General features: G+C 46.0%; 1 protein-coding gene across 3 annotated transcripts in view; it reads right to left on the bottom strand.

The window, feature by feature from the left end:
- The window catches only part of DAB2 (DAB adaptor protein 2), a 37,180-nt gene extending 14,822 nt beyond the window's left edge, over positions 1 to 22,358 (bottom strand). The window contains exons 1-4 of one of the 3 annotated variants that reach the window (XM_081212787.1): positions 22,162 to 22,358; positions 3,342 to 3,532; positions 2,005 to 2,144; positions 956 to 1,054 (exon numbers count right to left, since the gene is read on the bottom strand). In XM_081212787.1, the coding sequence (XP_081068913.1) occupies positions 956 to 1,054; positions 2,005 to 2,144; positions 3,342 to 3,438 (336 nt within the window). In that variant the 5' untranslated portion in view covers positions 3,439 to 3,532; positions 22,162 to 22,358. The remainder of the gene's footprint in view (positions 1 to 955; positions 1,055 to 2,004; positions 2,145 to 3,341; positions 3,533 to 22,161) is intronic. The other 2 variants (XM_081212788.1, XM_081212789.1) reach the window with 2 other exon arrangements.
- Positions 22,359 to 22,944: the final 586 nt, after the last annotated feature.

The following is a 22,944-nucleotide window of genomic DNA, read 5'->3' as shown; positions in this document are numbered from 1 at the left end:
CATCCCCTGGCAGGTGCTGATTCTTCTGTTTGAAGATCTACAGTAGAGTTCACTACCCTTTTATGTAATTGGTCCCTCTGAACTGCTCTTACACAAGTCAAGAATCCTCCACCCCAAGTCCAAAGTCAACCATCTTCCAAGCCCATGATTCTAGTCCTGTTCTATGGGAGCACTGATATGAGAACGACTTGCTCATGTTTTATTGTCTTAAGTGTGCCCTGGAAATTTGACTTCCCCATAAAGACTGCTGCCAGTCCAGCTCACTTTTGTTTCAGCACTCCCCATTCAACAAAGCAGTCAGCATCAATAGAGCTCAAATATTTTAGGCTCTGTGTATGAGACGTGCACTGCATGTGCACGTGCTATGACCAGAAGCAACTCTGGACCGTACCTCAGCACTGGGAAGATTATAGCAATAGCACAGAGATTGTTAGGAGTAGTTACAGGTAGGTAGCTATGTTGGTCTGCCATAGTTGAAACAAAATAAAAAAATTCCTTCCAGTAGCACCTTAGAGACCAACTATGTTATTTATTGGTATGAGCTTTCTATCTGAAGAAGTGTGCATGCACATGAAAGAATGCCCCAATTAAAATTTTCACTTGGTGTTCATCAGCCAGAATTTCCTAGATAGGGCTGAAGTGACCTGTGAGATGAGTCAAGGTTTGCTAGAAAAGCTACAGCAGTCCCCACGTTAGAGGTTTGGCACTAGAGTTTGGTCCATTATGAAATACTTCACCTGGATGGGTAATTAACTAGATGGATAACTTAACTGGCCTGGGCCAGTTTCTGCATTTCTTTGAAATGTCTCTAATGGGAAAGCTGCTGTTTTAAGTTCAGCACATTTTTAGAAGTTTCTTCACCCCAACAAGTTTTAGGTTAGATTGGCACTTTTTTTTTATTAAGAGAATGGACAGTTTCTCCTAATGGGTTCAGCTTGGCCTTCTCAGAACTTACCCCTGTCTTCTCATCTATGACTTTGATCCCAGCAAGAGAGATGTTCACCCATACTTTCTGTTTGTGCTGTCCTTGAGAACGGGCTGCTACCGCCATTCCCTACAAATGGAACAGCAAAGACATTTTGGTATTCAAGACGTACTGTCAATATAAACTTATTGCAGCTTACTGCTATCACTTAGGGTAAGGGATGGAGAATCCATTTCCCTCCCAGATGTTGGACTCCAACTCTCCATTAGTCAACATGGCCACTGACCAGTGGATAACACAATCTTCATTTCAGCATATCTGAATTTCCCTATATCTGAGTTATGAAAATGCCAAGTCGAATACCAGCTATATACTGCTCCCCAGTTCCCTCACATTTTAGGATTTATTGCATGTTTGGGTGGGTGGGGGATTGTCTTGCAACATTTGTCTTGCGTTCCAGGTCTAAGTAAAACTTAGAAACTCAAAAGTGTTTGTTGACAAGCAGCCCCCAGGAATTACCACCACACCTAGAGGCTATTCAGAGGGTCATTCAGTACATGAAGGCATCATGTGTGGCCTTCAGACAACACTGTGGGAGGACAGTGTTATGAACAGTCATGTCTCAGAGGAATTTAACAGCACTGTTTCAATACATAAGCAAGAACTCATTTGTCTTAATGAAGTTGTTTTGCAGGAGGAAATAAACAAAATTCTGACATGAGGTGGTGACATTCCACCTAAGAAGCTAAATGGAACAAACCTGAGCCCCCAAACAGCATGCAAGTTCTATCTACAGCATAATGTTCTAGCAATGTTTCCACTTAACCTGAAATTTTCGACTTTGCCGCTATATATTGTTATCTGGATCAGCACTATAAGCAACCTGCAGTATGTGCTAGGACCCATTCTCCACTAGTTTAAGATACTTGAGGAAAGGTCCTATAATTGTCGTTGCTAAAATAGCTTCTAGGAACTGCAGTTTTGCAAGGATGCCATTAGTAATCCCTAGCCCCCATGAAACTACAATCACCATCTAGCACCTTTAAAAAACAAAGAGGCAGGAAATACGAGAGACTCACCTTCAGCTTCATCATTGAATCCTGACTCATCTTGTCTCCCCTTGCTTCTGGGACATCATCAATACCAATCAGTTTGGCCTTGTATCTTACACCATCACCTTGAAATCTGGCCAAGAGAAATTCTTCTGTCTTTTCCGGTCCTGAAAAACCAGTTTTATGGTCATGTGCTTTTGTTTGACCTGCACAGGCTATTAAAAAATCAGAACCTGCATCTCTGTTCATTCCTAACAATGCAATTTAATATAGTGGTATGTTTCACCATCAGCTATACCAACATTCAGTGTGTAACCACCGTTTCATCTCCACACTGGCAGTGGAATGCCCTTGGGTAAGAGTAGGGTCAACCCACTCACAAACATTTTAGGTATAAAGAGCCAGAGTTTGCGGCAGATTCCTTGCCCACTGTCTGCTTACTCACGGATCCATCTGTGACTGTGCAGTCCAAGGCAAAGCCCCTAGGTGGCAGCCTTCTGCCAAACTCCTGCTTGTCAGCTTATTTCAACGCTCTGGTTTATGACTCCTTTTAAACCAAAAACCAGTTGGGCAGGTGGGAGTCTCCACGATTTTGTTACTAACCACCCATCAAAAGGACTAATGATGGACGGGCTTTGTGACCGTAAGGTTGCAAGGTTGAGAACTAATTGACTAAATTGCCTGCCATCGAGTATTTACCACAGCAACTGCTGCTTGTTTTCAGCAACTCTTAATTATTGGCAACTCCTTAGGACAGAGGTCAGCAAACCTTTCCAGGAGGGGGCGGGTCCACTGTCCATCAGACCTTGTGGGGGGCTGGGCCCAACACCTCCTGAAAGCAACCCCTCCCGAAAGGCCCGGCCACCTATGCCACTCACGCCGCAGCCGCCGACACTGCCTAGTCTTCGGCGGTGTTGGCATCCTCTGTCTCAGCGGGGCACAGAGCCCATGCTGCTGGCCTGGGGGGCAGAGGCAGCCTCCATGTCGCTGCCACTTTCTTCCCGCTCAGCTGCTTCCTCCTGCTCGGCCGCTTCAGCGGGAAGGAAGGGGCGGCACCCAGAGGCGTCTGTGGCTTCTGAATCAGAAACCATGCCGGTGTCGCTGCCCACCCAGAGGCATCGCAGCTTTTAATTGGCTGCAGGAGCTTCCTGCAGCCAATCAGAACCCAGCCTGCGTCACGGAAGTCATTCCCCGCACGGCGAGGCCTCTGCACCGTGCCTGTTTAGCACCGGGACTGACCGCAAGGTTCGCGGACTGGATTAGCAAGCCCGGTGGGCCGTATCCAGCCCACGGGCCTTAGTTTGCCAACCTCTGCCTTAGGAGCTGGAGAGCTGTCCTGCCTCCTGGTGCCACTCCTGCCTTACCTTTCTTCTTCTCCTTTTTGAAAGGCTGTGTTTTCGGTGGTGCCTGTTGCTGGGCAGGCGGACTGTTTCCACTAGTTGCTTCCACTTCATTCGACATGGTGAGAGAGGCCAGTCTCAACTCCAGGAGCAAATGCAGCACTTGGTAACGTGACTGGAATCCAGCTAGCAGCGGACAGGCATACTACTCTGACCTTCAGGAGACAAAAATTGGGATTCAGTTCAGTGTTGCCACTGTGTTGCATTGAAGAGTTACAAAGAATAATTTTCAAGAAACAGGAATATAAAATGATACTTTATATCAGGACTATTTGTTCATTCAGCACAGCACTACCGCAGGCAGTCCTTATCTGTTACTTGAGCCTTTTGAACTGGAGTTGCACAGTGACTGAAACTGGACCTATTATACGCAAAACATATACATATATGCAACACATATACATTATTATTATTATTATTATTATTTTGCTTTTATGTATTTTTTCTGGAAGCCACCCAGTCAGAAGGGCAACGTATATATTTTTTTATTATTCTGTTCTCTGCTACTGAGCTTATGTTCCTTCAACAATAAGTTTAGGATGCAGTGAAGAATTACTCATGAAGACTTGATGTGATTCAGTTACAAGGATCCTGGCATGCTGTATAACGAACGCCTTCATTTTACAGAATGATGGTTGCATCCACGATATGGGTAGAAACCCATATCAGGCCCCATTCAGAGTTTACAGTAGTGCTAGAATTTAGATCAAGTGGGGACACCTGTTGAGGCTGGGAATGTGTGTACAATCTAGCCCCATCAATACTAAAGGACAAGGCACTTTAAGACCATCACACACGGACCAAGGACTCTTGCACACTCCCCGCCATCCTGCCGCTGGGTAAATAGAGGTTCTCAAAGGTATTTCTTATGAAACACATCCGCCAAACACTCCATTTGACTGTGGATCACAGTCTGCAGCCGATATGCTGAAGGGGGATACTCCAGACATTCTGCTGCACAAATGAAGCACGTGCCTTTGCCTAGTATTAGCTTGCATAGGAATGAACGTGGGTGGAATCAATGATGCCGGCCCTTCCATCTCCTGTTCGTTGCCATCTGTTAGCAGAATAACATCATGCTAACAGATTTGCTAGCAAGCAACTAACCTACTCAAGGCACAAACATTGCAAGCTATAATCCTGTCTTTCATTCACTTTTGAGACTCCGTTGGTTTTGAGGGGGCGGGGTGCTTTCTCCAAGTGAATTGATGACAGGGGTCTGTTGCAGAGGAGAGATCAAACAGCAGTAAACCAGTCACCAAGACACATGCTTCAAGTAGCTACTGAGGTTGCACATTCCTGCACATAGGGACCTCATTCTGGTTTGTGCAAGAGAGTTTATTAAGCTTCTCTAGGGCTCTTCAGAATGCTACCTTTAGCCTTTAGTTTAGGGAAACTTTGTAAGTTATGGTACACAAATGCAGCTGATCCCAATTCCTTAGAAGTCATGGACGGGGAATAATATTATGCAGTCCTGGGAGAGCTGCACCACTTTAAAACATGGAATGGTCATCGGCACACTCCTTGAAAACTCTTATCCCCTAGCTACCACCCCCACTGGTTTTTACACTATGGGAGTGTTATTTGAATGTGGTCGGTGGGTTGGGCTTTCAGTGGCACAGCACCAGAAAGGCGCCACCATATGACTAGTTCTACATGCATCGATCAGCTGCAAGCCTTTGGACATCTACAGTTTTCAGGCCAGAAAGGTCACTACTAGCTATGCAATGTCCATATGCACGAGACCTTGCCTTCATTCCTGTTGCAGGTATTTGGTTCAGCTTTGAAATGCCGGCTGATGTTGGCAGAGTTGCTTTTGCAGAGCTTGACCTCCTAGAAATTCTAGTTGAGGCTGTATTTCAAAGTATTTAGGACATGGGATGCTGGCATCATATGCCTGTTGTCTATTTTTGAGTAGCCCCGCTCCATAGACTTGAAGTTGCAATACAGCAAAACTGAATACAGCACTGCCTCAGTGGACCAGCGAGTCACTTGTTCAGCCATTTGTGGAAGATGTTTCAACAGATAACATACAGCCTCAAACAAGCCAAAGCTTTCACAAGTCACTTCAAGCCCTGCACCTTAAGATTCAAGCGTTACGGAGAATATCATTGTGTTTTTCTATGCAGTCTATTCTTACTGCACAGCGCTGGGAATCTGATGCAAGGCAAGTACCCAATCAACATAGCTATACTGAGTAAGGGACACAGTTGTTTTAAGCACCAGACAGCTGCATGCTCAGGTTAGGACAAGCAATGGCGGCAGCAGTGCCATCCACATGCTTTTGCACAGAGGTGGACCAATTCCAAGCCTAAGTGTGGGATTTGGAAGGGATTCTGGACTTGTCAGTATCTGTACAAGCCCCTCCTTGCTCCAGAATACCACAAAGGCTACACTTCCATCTGTCCCATAGTCTACTTCCCACAGCCCCCGTTTTAATCTAGAAAAACAGGCTTATTCAATTTGTTTTAAATCTTCAAGACGCACCGCCAGTTTTATAATTGGGTATGTTACGGCATTTTATTCTGTGTGCAATTTTTGTTGTATGCCACATGGATATTTTATATCAGGGAGCCGCCTATAAATATTTGTAGAAACAAATAAAATTAAATGAACAGCTTCGTTTATTTTCCTAGAAACCACTTTTCTCTTCAAGATGGAATGCTTACTTCTTGCTTGCTGTTCGTTATCACTCAACTGAAGCAAGCGGAATGCTGACCAGGTTGTTTAGGGGTACAAAGGTTGCCGTTTCGCAAAGTTAATATTTTAGTGATTGAGATTCCTTTGATACTCTTCAGCCAAGCAGATAGAGGCCAAGAAACACATTTTTCCTCCTAGATAGAGCTCTCAGGATCCTTTAATTTCAGTTGAAGGAACTCATTGCACCAGCAGGCACCATGAGATTAGGGGGGAATGGTCAGAGGCCAGGCAGCCTGAAGATCTGTGTTGAGGTGGCACAAATAAGGTCCACACCTTTGCACCCTTTTGCTTGGCCATGGCATCCAAGTCCCTCATCATCTTTGCAACTGAAATGTTGCAGGGATGTAAAACTACTACCTGTCTTAACACATTTGTAAATACTACAATTGCCAAGGTGAGAGAGCCTGGTTTTTTTTGTTTTTTTTAAAGGTGTGGCGGTATGGAGTTCACAAAATGGGCTTAAATCCACTTGGGATGTACCTTAACAGTGTTTTTTTAAAAAAATAATAATAATAAGCAGTTCTGCTTTGTGCCATGTGTTAACAGGGCACAAGGCAGAGGTTCAAAAGGTGATTTGACATCATGTGACCACTCCTTAGAATGTACCTGTACCTGAGCAAGTTCTCAATCCTGTTACTCTCCATTCTTCTATTAAGCACAAATTCTGATCTGTTGTCTCATGACCACATGCATGCCAACAGTTGTATGAATCAAGGAAAGAACATAGATGTTATTCAACTGGTTGCTTCTACATTTGGAGGAATAGCAGGGGAAGGGCCCCACAACTTTCTTCCTCCCCCGCAAGTGCTTCTTCAGCTACTGGTTGTAGTAAACACTACTGGGAGAAGCAGAAGGCTGCCAGCTACTTTCAGTAGGTTGCAGGGGGGCATCACATGGGTCCATGGCCTAGAACCGTAACATGTTCGAGATCAGTGTCTTGTGACTGTTTTCTTCTCAAAACAGATGCAGCTATGTTAAGCGTGCTCATTTAAAACATTGTCATCTGTTTAGCAGTTTTAAACGACTATAGATGCCTAGGTGATAACGTAACCAAAGTCAGTGTTTTGTCTAGTTCTACCCAACATCTCCCTCAAGGTCCTGAAGGATCTCCTCTTTTGAAGGCATGCCCACTGGCATTTGAGTAAATGCTCCTATGACTGGAGAAGCAGAATATAAGCAAGACTGATCTTCCAGGACAACATTTTGTAGATTCAGACTCCAAAGGTAGTCTTAAAGCCATGATTGCTAGGTCTGTATGTTTCCCTTCCCTTTTCTTGGTACAATTACAACCTGCAGGCCTGCTCATGTTTGCAGCCTGCATGCTCGCAGCTCACCCAGCACAATGCAAGCCTGTCACACTTTTTGAAGAGGCACAAGACTTTTCGGGAATCCCCCAATAAATCCCAAGCACAAATTGCTTTTGGGCTGCACCAGCGTTGGAAAATAAAGCCATGCAACATTTGCCTTGGCACTTCCTTTGGTGAGCAGATCAAGAAAATACACCAGCGCCAACCAATAGCTGAGTGCCAAAGTATGTTTTTCCAGTTTTATCTGGGCAGGTCAGTCAACAGCATTCAGATAGTTTCTTGCCAGTTTCCAGATGCAAAGCTATCCCAAGTCTAGGACAAGTAGGTTCCTATGTCCTAAGGAGCCTCTTTTGCCCGAGACACAGATGATCAATAGGTTTCAATACATTGGGATTTAGAGATGCGGTTATATACCAACCCCACATTTCTCAAAACCCTTTTGGAGAAAAGAGACAACCCTAATGTTCTTTCTCCAATGTTCTTTCTCCAATGTCTGGAAAAAACTGGATCCAGAAGGTGGCATTCCTGAAAGTGTTATTTATTCATTTTAGATGCATACCCCATAATTCAAACACTCAAAGAAGCTTAATACACAAGCACACAGAGGATCTTGCCAAATACAAAGTCAAGCCATGGACCTGCCTATACCAATACTGTGGTATCCTGAGATACCAGAGATTGAAATAGTGGCCTTTTCACATATGGAAATCATGTGCTCTGCCAAGAGATCCTTCACTGAAGAATGAGCAACTGAACCTTACAGGATGAAGATGCCTCGCCTCACCTCACCTCCATTCTATACCACTTTGAGCAAGCTGTAACTGCAGGGGCTTGTTTGCCCCTTTAAAGTCTGCACAAAGCTTAGTTTCCTATAGGGATGCTACCATGAAACACGACTTTACCCACAGCCTGGGGCTCAACAAAAAGCACTGTAGCTTTTGAAGGTAGAAGCTACCACCAAATCCCTCTTTTCTTTGGAAGAGGAAGGAGAGCAGCCCAATATTGCCCATAGCAGCTTCTTAAGAGAAAGTTGCTTGGGGGACGTAGAAGCTACTAGCTCACCCTACCCAACAGTCAGCCCTTAAAACCGCTCGGAGGAGTCTCAACACACAGCAAGGAATGTTATTTACACTATTCCTAATCCCAGCTACATATATTTTTTATTGTGTTTGGAGTAGGGCTGAAGCACCACGTTGCAAAACCATGCCCAAAGAGCTGTGTTTTTGTATGAAGCCTAGCCGAGTTGGATCTGCAGCACAATAGCACATTCATGTGCCTTGACCTGCTAGGACACTTACAAATACAAATTCTGCTGAAAACTCAGCCTTGAGTTGGGCAAACCCCCTTCACAGTGCGCAGCAGGAAAATACAGCAAGCTGCCAGTGGCAGAGGAAGAGCGGTATCTTCCATTGCCAGCTCAGCCCCATTCCTCTGCAGTCCCCTTTGCCTCTCACCAATGCTGCACAAGTGACCACAGATGCCAGTACAAACATGGAAGGAATGGAGCAAGAACAGTGAGTTGGAGAAAGGAAGCTTGGTGTAGGTCTGTAGTGAGTGCCAGGGATTAGACTGAGGCCTGTATTTGGCTTTAGGCTGGAGCTGGGAGTAGCTGATGTGATGCCCTCCAGATGCTGTGGACTACGACTCTGAGCATTGGCCAAACTGGCAGGGGTCAATGGAAGTTGTAGACTTCTGAAGGATGCCATGTTTGCTATTCCTGGGCCAGAGGCTCCACATAACTAGGCTGTATTAACCTTGCTACTGTTAGCAAAGCCACTTAAATAATGCAGGTGGTGTCCTGGGAGCCGGTGTGGTGTAGTGGTTAAGAGCAGTAGTCTCGTAATCTGGTGAACCAGGTTTGTGTCTCCGCTCCTTTGTTTGTTGTGGGGGAGGAAGGGAAAGGAGAATGTTAGCCGCTTTGAGACTCCTTCGGGTAGTGCTAAAGCAGGATATCAAATCCAAACTCTTCTTCAAGATAGAAAATAAATCCTGGTAACAATTGACTAAGCAAAGCCAGTGTATAATGAGAGAAGACACGAACAGTGGGCAGAAACTGCCAAGAGACTGCAGCAGGGCTATGCTGCTCTGGCTGCAAGTGCCCAACAATGCTAACCCCTGGCATCGGCCCATCATGCACACACAGCTTCTAGAAGAGCAGCCTTCTTTTTAGATGTACAGTGGTGCCTCGCAAGACGAAATTAATTCGTTCCACAAGTTTTTTCTTCTTGTGAGTTTTTCGTCTTGCGATGCACGGTTTCCCATAGGAATGCATTGAAAAATCAATTAATGCGTTCCTATGGAAACCGCCTTCAGACCAGGTCCGGGGACAGTCTGTCCCCCGACCTCTTCTGAAGGCTGGGGGGGGGACAAGGGCTTTTCTTCCCACCCCCAGCATTTTAAAAAACCCCGGGACAGCGGAGGACTTCTCCGCTGTCCGGGGCGATGTAAAAGCCCCTGGGAAGGCAGGCAGGGGGGACAAAGACTTTTGCCCCCCACCCGCCTTCAGAAGAGGTCCTGGACCTCTTCTGAAGGCGGGCAGGGGGCGAAAGTCTTTGCCCCCCCTGCCTGCCTTCCAAAGCCGTCCGGGACAGCGGAGAAACACGCTGCCTTTCTCCGCTCTCCCGGGAAGGCAGGCAGGGGGGAGCAAAGACTTTCGCCCCCCGTCCGCCTTCAGAAGAGGTCCAGGACCTCTTCTGAAGGCAGTCAGGGGGGGCGAAAGTCTTTGCTCCCCCCCCGCCTGCCTTCAAAAGCCGTCCGCGATAGCGGGAAGTGCTTCCCTGCTATCCCGGACTGCTTTTAAAATGCTGGCGGTGGGGAGAAAAGCCTTTCGGCCCCCGCCGGCCTTCCTGGACCTCTTCTGAAGGCCGGAGGGGGGGGAAGGCTTTGCTCCCCACCACCAGCATTTAAAAGAGGTCCCCGGAGATTTCCCTATGGGCTTTCTTCTTGCGAAGCAAGCCCATAGGGAAATTCGTCTTGCGAAGCGCCTCCAAAACAGAAAACCCTTTCGTCTTGCGGGTTTTCCGTCTTGCGAGGCATTCGTCTTGCAAGGTACCACTGTACTGTGTCAATAACATGCCAGCTGATTAAGTGTCCTTTATCCAAGCAACAGCCCTATGAACCACCTGCCCACTGCCTTCATATCAGTACTTGTTGTTTACCATCACAAGTTATGTTAGACAGATGGGAAAATGTCTTATGCAAGTTACCATCAGTGGTTTCCCCCACCACAGGTGATCAAACCCAAGGCGTTTCACTGCTAAATGTGAAGGACAGTGATGGGTTGTCCATTTGGGCAAATGGGGCACTGCCCACCAACCTCAGCCAGCCCCCACCTGCCTTCTTTCCTACCACAACCAGTCCAGGAGCTGGCCTTGACTTCCTCCTCCCAAGCCTCAATGTTGCCCTTGTAGAACTCTGTTGAGGAGAATGGGAGAAAACTAGAATCGCTGTGTCCGCCTGACATTGATTCTGGCTCTGCTTACTGTTGGGCTCCTTTGTCTTCTGATCAATGGATGCCAGCCACCACTGGTGAAGGACAAGATGCCCTTCCTCATTCTATGGATAGACTGGCAGTCCTTACCTTACCCTGAGCGATAGCAAGGAACAGCATCCTCCACCAGTGCAAGGTAGGCCATATGCCACACAATTCTCCCCCAAAACCTTGCCACAGCATCCCAGCCATCTTCTACCCAAGGACACTGCCTCACTGTGCCCAATGACTGTGCCGGCCCCCCAAATCCAGGCTTACAGCCTTCACCATACTTGCAGAAAACTGTAAGGGTCCCAGTGGAGTTGCCCTTCTCCTAGGCCTCACTTGTAATTCATGAAGTACTACAGGGTAGGAGGTTTTAAGTTCCAAGAACCAAAAGCACTTTCAGAGACACATCTGCTTTCCATACATTTATCCAGAACAGGATCTTAAAAATCTTTGTATTACTACATTTAAAGCATTAGAGACTTTTAAAAAGGTAAGAGATTAAGTGTTGCTATTTTGGATACTCGTGGATGGCAATTCCTTCCTACATGCAAGAAATGTACCTGAGATACCCAAGCTGGGTTTTTAAGTAACTACATATTACTAAAAGATGGCAAAGTGGGCGCAAGCAGGAGGGCAGTAAGCCACAATCTAAGGCAGCGGCTCTCAATCTGTGGGTCCCCAGATGTTGTTGGACTACAACTCCCATCATCCCTGAGCTCTGGCCTTGCTAGCTAGGGGTGATGGGAGTTGTAGTTCAGCATCATCTGGGGACCCACAGGTTGGGAAAGGCTGATCTAAGAAGTATGCTATCACCTTTTAAATAACCCATGCTATTCAGCTGGCTTTTACTTGGGACTTCCAAAGTTGACTTCTAGGGTACACAATTTCATAGAATCATAGAACTGTAGTGTGAGGGTCATCTGACTTGAAATGCATAGTTGACGGATGGCCATCCAACCTTTGCTTAAAAACCTCCAAGGAGAGTCCACCAACTTCAGAGGGAATTCCTTCCACTGTCAAACTGCTCTTACTGTCAGAACATTCTTCCTGGTGTTTAGTCAGAATCTCCTTCTTGCGATTTGAAGCCATTGGTTTGGGTCTTACCTTTCAGAGCAGGAGAAAACAAGCATGCTCCACCTGCCCTTGAGATATTTGAAGATGGCTATCACATCTCCTCTCAGTCTCCTCTTTTCCAAGCTAAACATTCTCAATTCTCTTAACAGTTCCTCAGGAGGCTTGGTTTCCAGACCCTCCTGTGCACATGTTCCAACTTGTCAATATCCTTCTTAAATTGTGGTGCCCAGAACTGGACACAGGCATGGTCTGACTAGGCAGAATAGCATGGGACTATTAGCAATTTTTTGCAGCTGTTGACTCATGTTAAGCTTGCACTCCACTAAGCCTCCTAGATCCTTTTCATGTGTACAGTGGTACCTCAGGTTACATACGCTTCAGGTTACATATGCTTCAGGTTACAGACTCCTCTAACCCAGAAATAGTGCTTCAGGTTAAGAACTTTGCTTCAGGATGAGAACACAAATTGTGCTCCGGCGGCGCAGCGGCAGCAGGAGACCCCATTAGCTAAAGTGGTGCTTCAGGTTAAGGACAGTTTCAGGTTAAGTACGGACTTCTGGAATGAATTAAGTACTTAACCTGAGGTACGACTGTACTGGGGAAAGACCTCTAAAAACAAGTATTTTCTGGATCTGCTCTACCCCTACTTTCTGAAGCCAGTTAGACTTTCCCTTCATCAAGCAGCAAGGAGAGACCTGCACTTTACTACCTATTAGAAAATAGGTTATTATTTGCCAACAAGCAAGGGGAAACTACATTTCTCCTTTACCCATCCCCACATAGGGTCTGGGCTTTAGTATTAAGATAGATTCATTGTACTTTACAAAGGAGCATTTTTTTCAACTGGCCTGCAATGTCCTGGAAACAGCAACTAAGGAGTATGATCCGGAATAGAAAGGAATAACTGCACCTCCCACTAGAGATAACACTGACAGTTTTATCCTTTGCTCAGCCATGTGCATGAATTCAGTATTACTTGGTTGCATTCCACTTGAGTAGAATATAGCACTAGCAATTATGTCAAGTATTTGCAAAGACAGCATTATCTATTGTGACTATTCTACCAAGTGTCATGGTATGCATAGGTCCAGGCAACACAAAGGGGGTGGACAGACATTCCTGAATCTACCTATCTCAAGGAGGAGAGGGAGGCAAGTTGCAAAGCTGATGCTGAAGACACAAGGCATTTTTGTACACTATTCCTGAATGCCGATTAATATACATCCTCTGAAAGAGTGGGTTCAAAGGATTCCCATTATTGGTACATAGAGTAAGTTCAATATACAAGCAGCTTCTTACTTTTTTGGGAGGGGATGGGGAGCTTAAATGAAACCTTCCTCCAAATTCCTATCCAAAAATTGATTTAATTTTTAGTTAGTATTTCCAGTATTTAATACTGAAAAACATTTGTTCTGACAGTAAGAGCTGTTCGACAGTGGAATTTGCTGCCAAGGAGTGTGGTGGAGTCTCCTTCTTTGGAGGTCTTTAAGCAGAGGCTTGACAACCATATGTCAGGAGTGCTCTGATGGTGTTTCCTGCTTGGCAGGGGGTTGGACTCGATGGCCCTTGTGGTCTCTTCCAACTCTATGATTCTATGAGTGCTTTCAAGTGTTTAGAAACACTTCATAATCTAGTTATAGCCATCCTGGAAGCCAGCCTTGACTAACCTGCTGCTCTCCACAAATTGTTTAGGAATCCTATGAGTTGGAGGCACCAGGTTGGGCACGCCTACCTTATTATCCCCTAAATTGCAGGTGGGGGAGACTTAGGCCAAAAGAGAACAGCTTTCCTAAGTCTACCTAGCAAGTTCCCAGAAGAGGCAAGATATCAGCCACATTATTCTGGATCCATAGCTCAGGATGGTATCCAGTCAAGTAATATCAGTAGACCCATTACATCAATGGACTTAAACATTCACTCATGGATAACTTAAGTTCATTTATTTCAATAGGTCTACTCCAAGTATGACTTAAGATATCATTGAAGGCAGTGCTCTATACCAGAGCCTCTCTCAACCTTGGGTCCCCAGATGTTGTTGGACCACAACTCCCATCATCCCTGACCACTGGTCCTGCTAGCTAGGGATGGTGTGAGTTGTAGTCCAATGACATCTGAGAAAGGCTGTTATACCAGCTTAGCTTTACTTTTAAGTGCTGTTTACTGCATTTTGATTTTTGTAAGGCGTGTTAGAATACATGTATTCTTAAAAAGCACTATATAACTGAATTACACTGTTTCCTCATGCAGCAGATGAGGTGATAAACCCGTGCCTGGGCAAGAGCTCAGTGACAAGAGCATCTGCTTTGCATGTAGAAGCTCCCAAATTCAACCCCTGACATCTCCAAACAGGGCTGGGAGGGAAAACTCTATGAAATCCTGAAGAGCCATTGCAAGTCAATATAGACAAGAATGGGCTAAATGAAACAATGGTTTGATTCTGTGCAAGGGCAGCTTCTTATGTTGAGAGCACCCCATGCTGTCAACATCTGTGGTACGGCGATTACACGGTGTCCACATAAAACCAGGATTACTCAGGCAACTTCTGCTCCCATCTTTGTTCCTTCTAGAAGTTAAAAGCCAAGACTGATCTAAAAAAGGTTTAGAAGGCACCTACCAAATTATGTCAAGTTTATCATTACCAAAGGCAACCTCCTTGCAGCACATAGATGTTATACCATTTTGACTGCCACAAACTTCCTCATCCCATAACTAAAGTTAATGCAAGTGATTCTCTAGAAGCCATGAGACTACAGCTAATGGGAATCCCCTGGGCAGAGGAAATTATTTTAGGTCTGTAGTGCACAGATACCATTTGTTCCAAATGCTTATTTTCTGGTAACTGTTCCTATTTTGCAAGATGTTAAGGGTTCCTTGACTATTAATGTTCTACACAACAACAACACACACACACACACACACACACACACACACACACACACACACACACACACCAGGAATGCCATCTTGCGGTGCATGCCTGTATGTATGTATGTATGTATGTAATAATAATAATAATAATAATAATAATAATAATAATAATAATTACTTATACCCCGCCTATCTGGCTGGGCCTCCCCAGCCACTCTGGGCGGCTTCCAGCAGAATATTAAAAACAATAAAACATCAAACATTAAAAACTTCCCTAAACAGGTCCAGGGGCATAGCTAGCTGCTCTGACACCCAGAGTGGTGGGGCAGGGTACCGCAGTGATCCATGCATGGGGGCACCACATGAGGGTGCCATGGCAATCTGCACATGGGGCGCCACACGGGGGCACTGTGGTGATCCACGCATGGGGGCACCACAGCGAGGCACCCACGGAGTCCGCCTGGCAGACGCAAGCCCCACACTGCTGTTTCGGGCAGCGGGGGTCCTGAGCCACTGCATGACTCCCAGGAGAGACGTGTGGCTCGGGTGTGCTACAGGCCAGGCGCCGCGGTAAGTGCTGCCCCCCTCAGTGTGTCATTTTGTCACCCCCCTCAAGGATGACACCCGGGGTGGGCCACACACACCCTGCACCCCCACCTACACCCCTGAACCGGACTGCCTTCAGATGTCTCCTAAAAGTCAAATACAGTGGTACCTCAGGTACTTAAGTCGTTCCGGAGGTCTGTTCTCAACCTAAAACTGTTCTTAACCTGAGGTACCACTTTAGCTAATGAGGCCTCTTGCTGTCACCGCACCTCCGGAGCACAATTTCTGTTCTCATCCTGAAGCAAAGTTCTTAACCTGAGGTAATATTTCTGGGTTAGCGGAGTCTGTAATCTGAAACGTATGTTACCCGAGGTACCACTGTAGTTATTTATTTCCTTGACATCTGGTGGGAGGCCGTTCCACAGGGTGGGTGCCACCACCAAGAAGGCCCCATTACATGGGTTAGGTGCTTCCCAGCCACTCACTTCAACAGCCTATTTAAATCCAACAGCATGGTGCAGCTTCTCTGTTGAAGACAACCAGATCCACTGAAGTTAGGTTTATGGGTACATTTTGCAACACTCCTTGCTTCAGGAACCAGGGCAGGATGATCTAGGGCACAGTACAGGGATAAAGAACAGAGGGTGCAAAGGGCAGCTTTCAGCACTGCACTGTAAATGGGGCCTCAGCTGGACAATTTCAGACTCTGGATTGGAATGGTCTTCCTGGGGGACCTCTCTGTAGAGGGCATTGCAAGCTACATCACAATATAATTAGAAGTCAGCCCTGAAACTGATGCCCATTTTGTGGTCCTCCTGCTCATTGTGGGAGGGGCCCCGGTCATGGGTACTTGCCTATATTTGATCTGAAATATTGGCAGGGAAACATGGATGATGTACATGCTCAACAATGCTACAGGTGGGCCATTATCTTCCTTTTGTGCGCTAGAAGAGGCTGAATTAACACCCGGCTATATATTACATGCAGACCTGTACAACTAAACCCAGATGCTGCTGTTCTAGGTTGCTTCACACTTATCACACTGTTTAGTCATCCCATAGCAGTTTCACAAAACTACACTTGGCAAGGTCTGTTGCAACTGGCACAGCTCTGGATTTTGCACTCAGTTGCAGCTGCCTGTAAAAAAGGTTTTTAACTTGAGGCCTAGAATCCCACCAAACCCAGAGGAATTCCGATCACGCTACCATGAGAATTACTTGGGTGACTGGGAGTCATCTCTCATTGAAAGATGCCAATGGTTTCTAACAGTTTTAAGGCACTTCTGTGAACTGGTTCTCAGGTCGCTAGACACTAAGGCGGCTTAAGCACCCACACATTTAAAGCACATGGCGGCGGCGTCCCCCCCCCAAGAATCCTGGGGAGTTTACCTCTCACAGCACTACAATTCCCAGCACCCTTAAACTACACTTCCCAGATTTCTTTGGAGAAGTCATGTTCTTTAAGTGTGCACAGCTTAAGTCAAGCATCCCAGTCAAAATCATGGGACAGACATTCTTGGAAGTACAGCTGCCTAGAGTCTTTTAGCAAGTAAAAAACTCCAGTGGAAGAGAGTCAACTCGTTTCATTAAAAAGGGCTAAACAGTTGTGACAGCGTTGGCTGCAAAAACCACCCTGACACCAAGAAATCTTTCCTCTGTTGTAAGAACACTAAGAACTAGCCAACCACTTAGATGAATCCCATTTGGGTCACCTCCCACGTCCTGCTTTCACTTCCATGGGGTGATTATGCGGCCAGCGCTTCCTATCAAGTGTTCCACATTTTTAGCTGTCATATCCAACAACATCAGTGACAGAGTAACACAAAGCTTCTAGGTTATATATGGAGAAAGCTCAGCAATCAGGGAGTTCAACAGTATATAGCCATGTATTTCCCTTAATAAAATGGTCCCCCTGGAAAAAAAATGTTTAGGGTTAACTGGTAGTAGTAAAGTCTGTTTATAACACATGAGCTTAGAACTACAATATATATTTACAGCAGTAGGAAAGAGACCAGGAGGTTAACCAATGTTCAGTCTGCTGTCCAGGTACTAACTGCTGCTAAACTTCCAAGTTTGTTGCTATCTCTTCCAATGGCTCTTCATCTTTTAGACCACAACCCTTCAAACAGAGGACTGTCTCAAAAGGAGGACCTATGCCTACCCTAACTGGGACTATTCTCCCCAGCCCTCAATAGCTGCAAGCCCAGCTATGGCAAGTTAATGGGGGGAAAACATAAGGATTATGCAGCAAGAGCCAGGGAATATACCCTGGGTGGTTTCCAGATTGGGGTGAGCAGCTATGTTTAGAACGCCATAACGAAGTTTGACCAAATTGAAGGATTTGCTTGTATTAATCCAGAAGGAATGCATCACTGGAATTCTGCTATGCCTTTGTCACATGGCCTGCTATGTCAGCGCCAGAAAGTTCTTGCTTTTGGCCTTGAATCAAATAATGCAAGGTCTATTCATTGCTGGCATGTGGGCCCCAGAATTATAACATTGTTGTGTGAACCAAATGCATTACAGAATTTGCAATCTCAGGATGATTGTGGCAGTAGCCAATCAAGAGTATACAGTATTAGCAGCAGCCAAGCAACAGTGTATTAACACCCCTGTAAGTTAACTGCTCTGCAACTGCAAGTGGAATTTGTAGGTACTGCGGTTAGCTTTCATTTCAACGATTATCCTGCCAAGCAAGAGGAACTGGCGGGACTTAGTAGCCAGCTTCAACATAACAGATCTAATTGGTGCATTCTCTCGCACACAGTTCCTTGCAAAGACCACTTCTTTGTCCACCAGACAGCTTTACAGAACATCTGAGGTTATCAGCTGGTGCATCCTGGAGCATACAGCAAAACATACATGCGTTTCCTTCCAAGTCAGGGTAAGCAGTACCATCCTTTGGTTGAGACCTATGCTTCAATAGCTCCCCCCATTTTATTACTCAGTTGCATTCTGAACTGCTGAGTGAGCAGTGATGGATAGTTGACTGCCAATGTTTTGTCCTTAGCTGGCCCTGTTACATGGTTAGTAGTAAAGTTCTGAAGTTCAAGTTTTCTGAAATATTTAAAGAGGAGCAGCACAAGGCCTACACAGCACACTATCTGCTACCTTCTCCCATCAAGTAACACTATTTCTGCAGAGCTTCTTGTCAAGTTTGCATTAATATGGGGCAGTTCAATACTTTCCGGGAAGTCGTCTCAGCCCAACGCAAGTTTCTGTTCCTCCTCCCCACCCTTAATCCAAGCTGCCATCCCATCAAAACCCTCATTTCCAGTTAAGGCAACTTCTCAGAAGGATTAGGGGCATCATGCCACGTTACAGAGGTCCCCTTACTTCCATAAAACGAGATTTCTGCCAAAGGCAACTTCTGCCTCAGCCATCTGAAATAATTCCATTAGAACACTGCTGAGTGACATGCCCCACTTGGAACAAACAACCTCAAGCAAGGATTATTCGAGAACATTTAATTAGGGGCTCTTTTCCTACTCAGGGAGCACCAATCTAGCCAACCAGTCAGCGAATTCTACACCACCACCCCCAGTGGCTAGGGTAATGAACATGCATACTACCAGGTTAAAAACCTCATGCTTTCGGAAGGTGTCTGTTGATTAATGCATATGCTTCCAACATCCACACATACATTTAATAAGAGCTGGGGTGTTTTTTTCCAAGCAGATATTGGCCTGGTGATGAACTCTGCTTATCCCAGATGCACAGAGTGTGATAAGATAACTCATTAGGTTAAGCATTCCCATTTGACATTTCATCTCCTTGCTGTGGCCGAAGGAATGACTAGGCATTTCCCCGCCTTAAAGAATGCTGTGACTCCACAAGATCTCATATGGCTCCTCGAAAGGGGCAGCTGATTAATAAAATGGCTTTGCCTTATCTGCCACAGAAATTTTAAGCCCACCCCTAAGCTTAAAGGGGTAATAAAAATTCTGGATTTCAGTCAAGTTGGACTCCTAGATCAGAGGCTTGCTTGCAAGTTCTACAGTCCTGTTAAGACATTATGTTTATTAACCACAGTTAAGCATTACACCTGCAGAGAGAAAGGTCTAGGCATTCTCACTTTTTCTGCTTGCAAGGCAGGTTTTTTAAAATTTATTTAAAAAGCCTCCATGATAAGAGTTTGACCTGTTTGCTATCTAAGAATGATACAGCAGAAAAGGAACAGGGATTGGGAGGGAGGAGGAAAAAAGCAAGTCACAGTAGCTTTGCCTGAAATGCTTCTACCTCTGCATCTGCAAACTTTACTTTCATTCAAACAAGCAGGTGTATAGCAAAAAAAAGGGCAGTTCAGCCAATTAGTTACACTAGAAATAGAACATGAAACCCTCCTTTCAGCCCATCTACACTTGATCCCATTAACAGAAGCCATGGCTTTTGGCTATTTGGTGATTAGCCTACCACACCTCTCCTCCTTACACCTGTGAATACAACTCACCTGCTCCTCATCTTCCATTAGTTTCTTTTCTGCAGAAACATGCATTTCTATTTTAGGGTAATAATTGTTTGGCGGCACCACCACCCTGCTTCAAACAAAGTGCTGGAAAGATGTCTACATGCCGATACTGAGGGCATTCCATCAAGGGCTTTCTGGGGCCAACAATTTTATTTCTTTAAAGCACATTGATCCTGCTCTTTAGTCAAAGGTCAAGCTTATGACACTCCCTCTCCCTGCTTACAAAAGGAAAAGGGATTGGGAGGAAGGAAACCAACTATGGCACTAGAAAGATTTCAAGGAAAAACTGCCAAAAGTCACTAGTCTATCAGCAAAGCAGATGGGGAAGTCTGGCAGATCCACCTTGTATAGCCTGACTGAATGACTGCTGATCAAGTTGAAGGAACTCAGTGAAGCAAACTGATATAAATAAGGGTTTTGAGACTGCATGCTTCTAGAGTTGCCATGTTTTACTGGTCTTGTGCCTCAAGTCAGTCAAGGCTTTGGACATGAAAGGTGAGGTTTCCTGGTAAGGAACTAAGCTTGTGTATGCTCTGCTGTTCCTGGAGGCCAAGAAAGTGGCAAGCCTTTCTTCATACACAAGACATGAACCTGTTGGCCACATTAATCCTACGTTCTTCAGATACTTTTCAATATCTCCCTCCCCACAACCATAGTTGACAAGAATCAACCCCTTTCCCCTGAAACTACAATGGCTTCAAGTATTTCATTCAGCTTTCCAGAGTGCTGTAAATGTTGTTTTTTTCCCCGCTGTACATATTTTCTTGCCCTACAAATTCTCTTCCAGATGCATGTGTATTAAATCCAATATTTTATTCCTCTAGGAAATTATTTTTCCTCGTACCTCTGGGAGAGGGAGAGAAGAAAGGCAACACAATCCCCGAACTCCAGAGGTTTTAAAAATGTTAACTTGCCTTTCCAAACCACCCTATACCAACAAACTCCTGGGATAAGCCCTTGGGCGAGCTGTTAAGTCACACACTAAACCACCCATTCAGCCAGGGTTTGGGGACTTATTACTTTCTATAGTTTCCCCACATGCTTTTAAATGGACCACTGTTTCCACCTGGGCAAGGAAGAAGTTACAGGAGCATTTGACACCTGGGAAGGTGCCCTACTCTAGGGAAAGCTGCCACGTTTAGGACACAAGCCAGGGATCACAAAAACCATTACCCATGACATTTTCCAGGGCCCAGTTCAAGCCTAACCAATCAGTGAAGCACTGCAGATGCAAACAAGAGATAGCCAGGATGGGACAACAGATGCACTCTAGCTCCACTCATCCCTGAATAGTGCTGTGCAGACTGGAGGATACCCCTGTGCCAACTGAATAGCAATGTCTCAAGGGATGCTTCCTCCGACTTTCCGCGGCTTAACTGCTCCCTTATTTTATTCAGCTTGCTCAAATCAAGCTCTCCAGCACGACCATTTCAATGGCAAGATTTATTGTTTTGTATACATTTGCCTGCCTTGACCTAGCCCCCTTCCAAAGCTTGTTTATTTTCCTAGGATTCCGCTCTCCCCGCACCCCTTCCTAAGAAATGCCGGGAGTCCTGGTCTCTTAAAGGGGTAGCTGAGGCAGGGACATTATCCTCAAGCAGGATTGCTACATTTACACTACAGGCAAAACACCACATTTAGAGCTGGCTACTTTGTCGCCTTCCCCACTCATTCCATTACTCCACCATACAATTGCGGCAAGATTAAACTCAATAATAGTAGTAGTAGTAGTAATAATAATAGTAACGATAATAGTAATAATAATAATAATAATAATAGCAGCTTCCAGCACTCTTGGCTGCAAGGTGATTTTTTTTAGAAAAAGCAAGCTAAGGAAACACTGTAGTTATTTTACAGAAAGCAACCCAGCATTAGAGAGTGGAAAGCAAATTCCCAATTCAAGAGGCCAAAATATAGCCATTGTTTCCTGCCTCCCAAGTCTGGCAAGGCCACCTGGAGACCTTCGGAGGCGCAGCTGCCTTGGGGACCGACCGAGACCCAGCGTGTATGTAGGGTATTCTTTTTGCGCGTGTACGCTTGCGTGTGCGTGTGAACCCTGCTCAGAACAGGCCCCCTCGAGCCGACAGCAGCCACCCCTCGGAGGCTCCCCGGCTGCCTGGCGGGGAGGCAGCTCGTCCGGTCGATCCCGGAGCTCCGCCGGTCTCGTCGTGCCTCCCTGGGAGGTGGGGAAGGCAAAACGCGGACATGTCACTCGGACGACTCCGAGAAGCCGCTGTCGTGGCTGCAAACAGACGCTGCAAACCGGAGCCTCCCTCCCTCCCTCCCTCCCTGCCTGCCTGCCTGCCTGCCTGCCTGGCTCCCCTGCCGAAAGCGCGTTCCTTACCAGCCTCAGCGCCGCGCCTCTCCCCACATGATCCCGCCACGGGAAGCCGGCAAGCGCCCTGACGCAGCGGCGGCTCCGCTTAAATATTGAGCCCCGCGCGAGCCTTCGGCGGCCTGAGCCACTCACAGCGAGAGAGATGGTTTTAATCAGCTGCTGGCAGCTGAGCACTGCCCAGGAATGCGCGCCGATGTTTTTGCTGCCTCGGCTCGGGCGACTCCCCCTCAACGTGTCTTGCGCTCCCAAACTTAACTCCTTCCGTCCCGGAGAGGCAGGAGATGGGGGGGGGGACAGTCCAGCGCCGCGCGCGCCGGAGGGGTCAGTGGTTAGAGGCAGTGCCGGATTTACGTATAAGCTAAACAAGCTATAGCTTAAGGCCCCACACTCTTGCCCCCCCCAAAAAAGGAAAAAAAAACCCCTGGATGTACATTTCCAACATATACGATGAAAAAAACCACAAATAAAATAAAAGCTACATACAACAACAGTGTTTTGTGTTGTGTAGGCTCCTATGATGTCAGTAATGGGCCCCGCCTGCTAGCCTGCTCCCTAAAATATCACTGGTTTGCTCATTTCTATATATAGGGTGCCTACATTCTGCATGTGCAAATGGCTTTAGATACCTATTAGGTCCATAAAATACCATATAGCATATATTGAACACAGAAAACAGCGACAATTTGTTGTTGACAAAGGACAGCTGGACATATAAGGGCCCCATTACCTGCAGTAGCTTAGGGCCTCATCAAACCTAAATCCGGCCCTGGCTGGAGGGATCAGTGGTTA

Source organism: Podarcis bocagei (genome assembly GCF_964188305.1).
Source record: "Podarcis bocagei genome assembly, chromosome: 11".
In the NCBI taxonomy this organism is placed as follows: domain Eukaryota; kingdom Metazoa; phylum Chordata; class Lepidosauria; order Squamata; family Lacertidae; genus Podarcis; species Podarcis bocagei.
The sequence above is the reverse complement of the archived record's forward strand: the minus strand, read 5'-3'. Positions and strand labels throughout refer to the sequence as shown.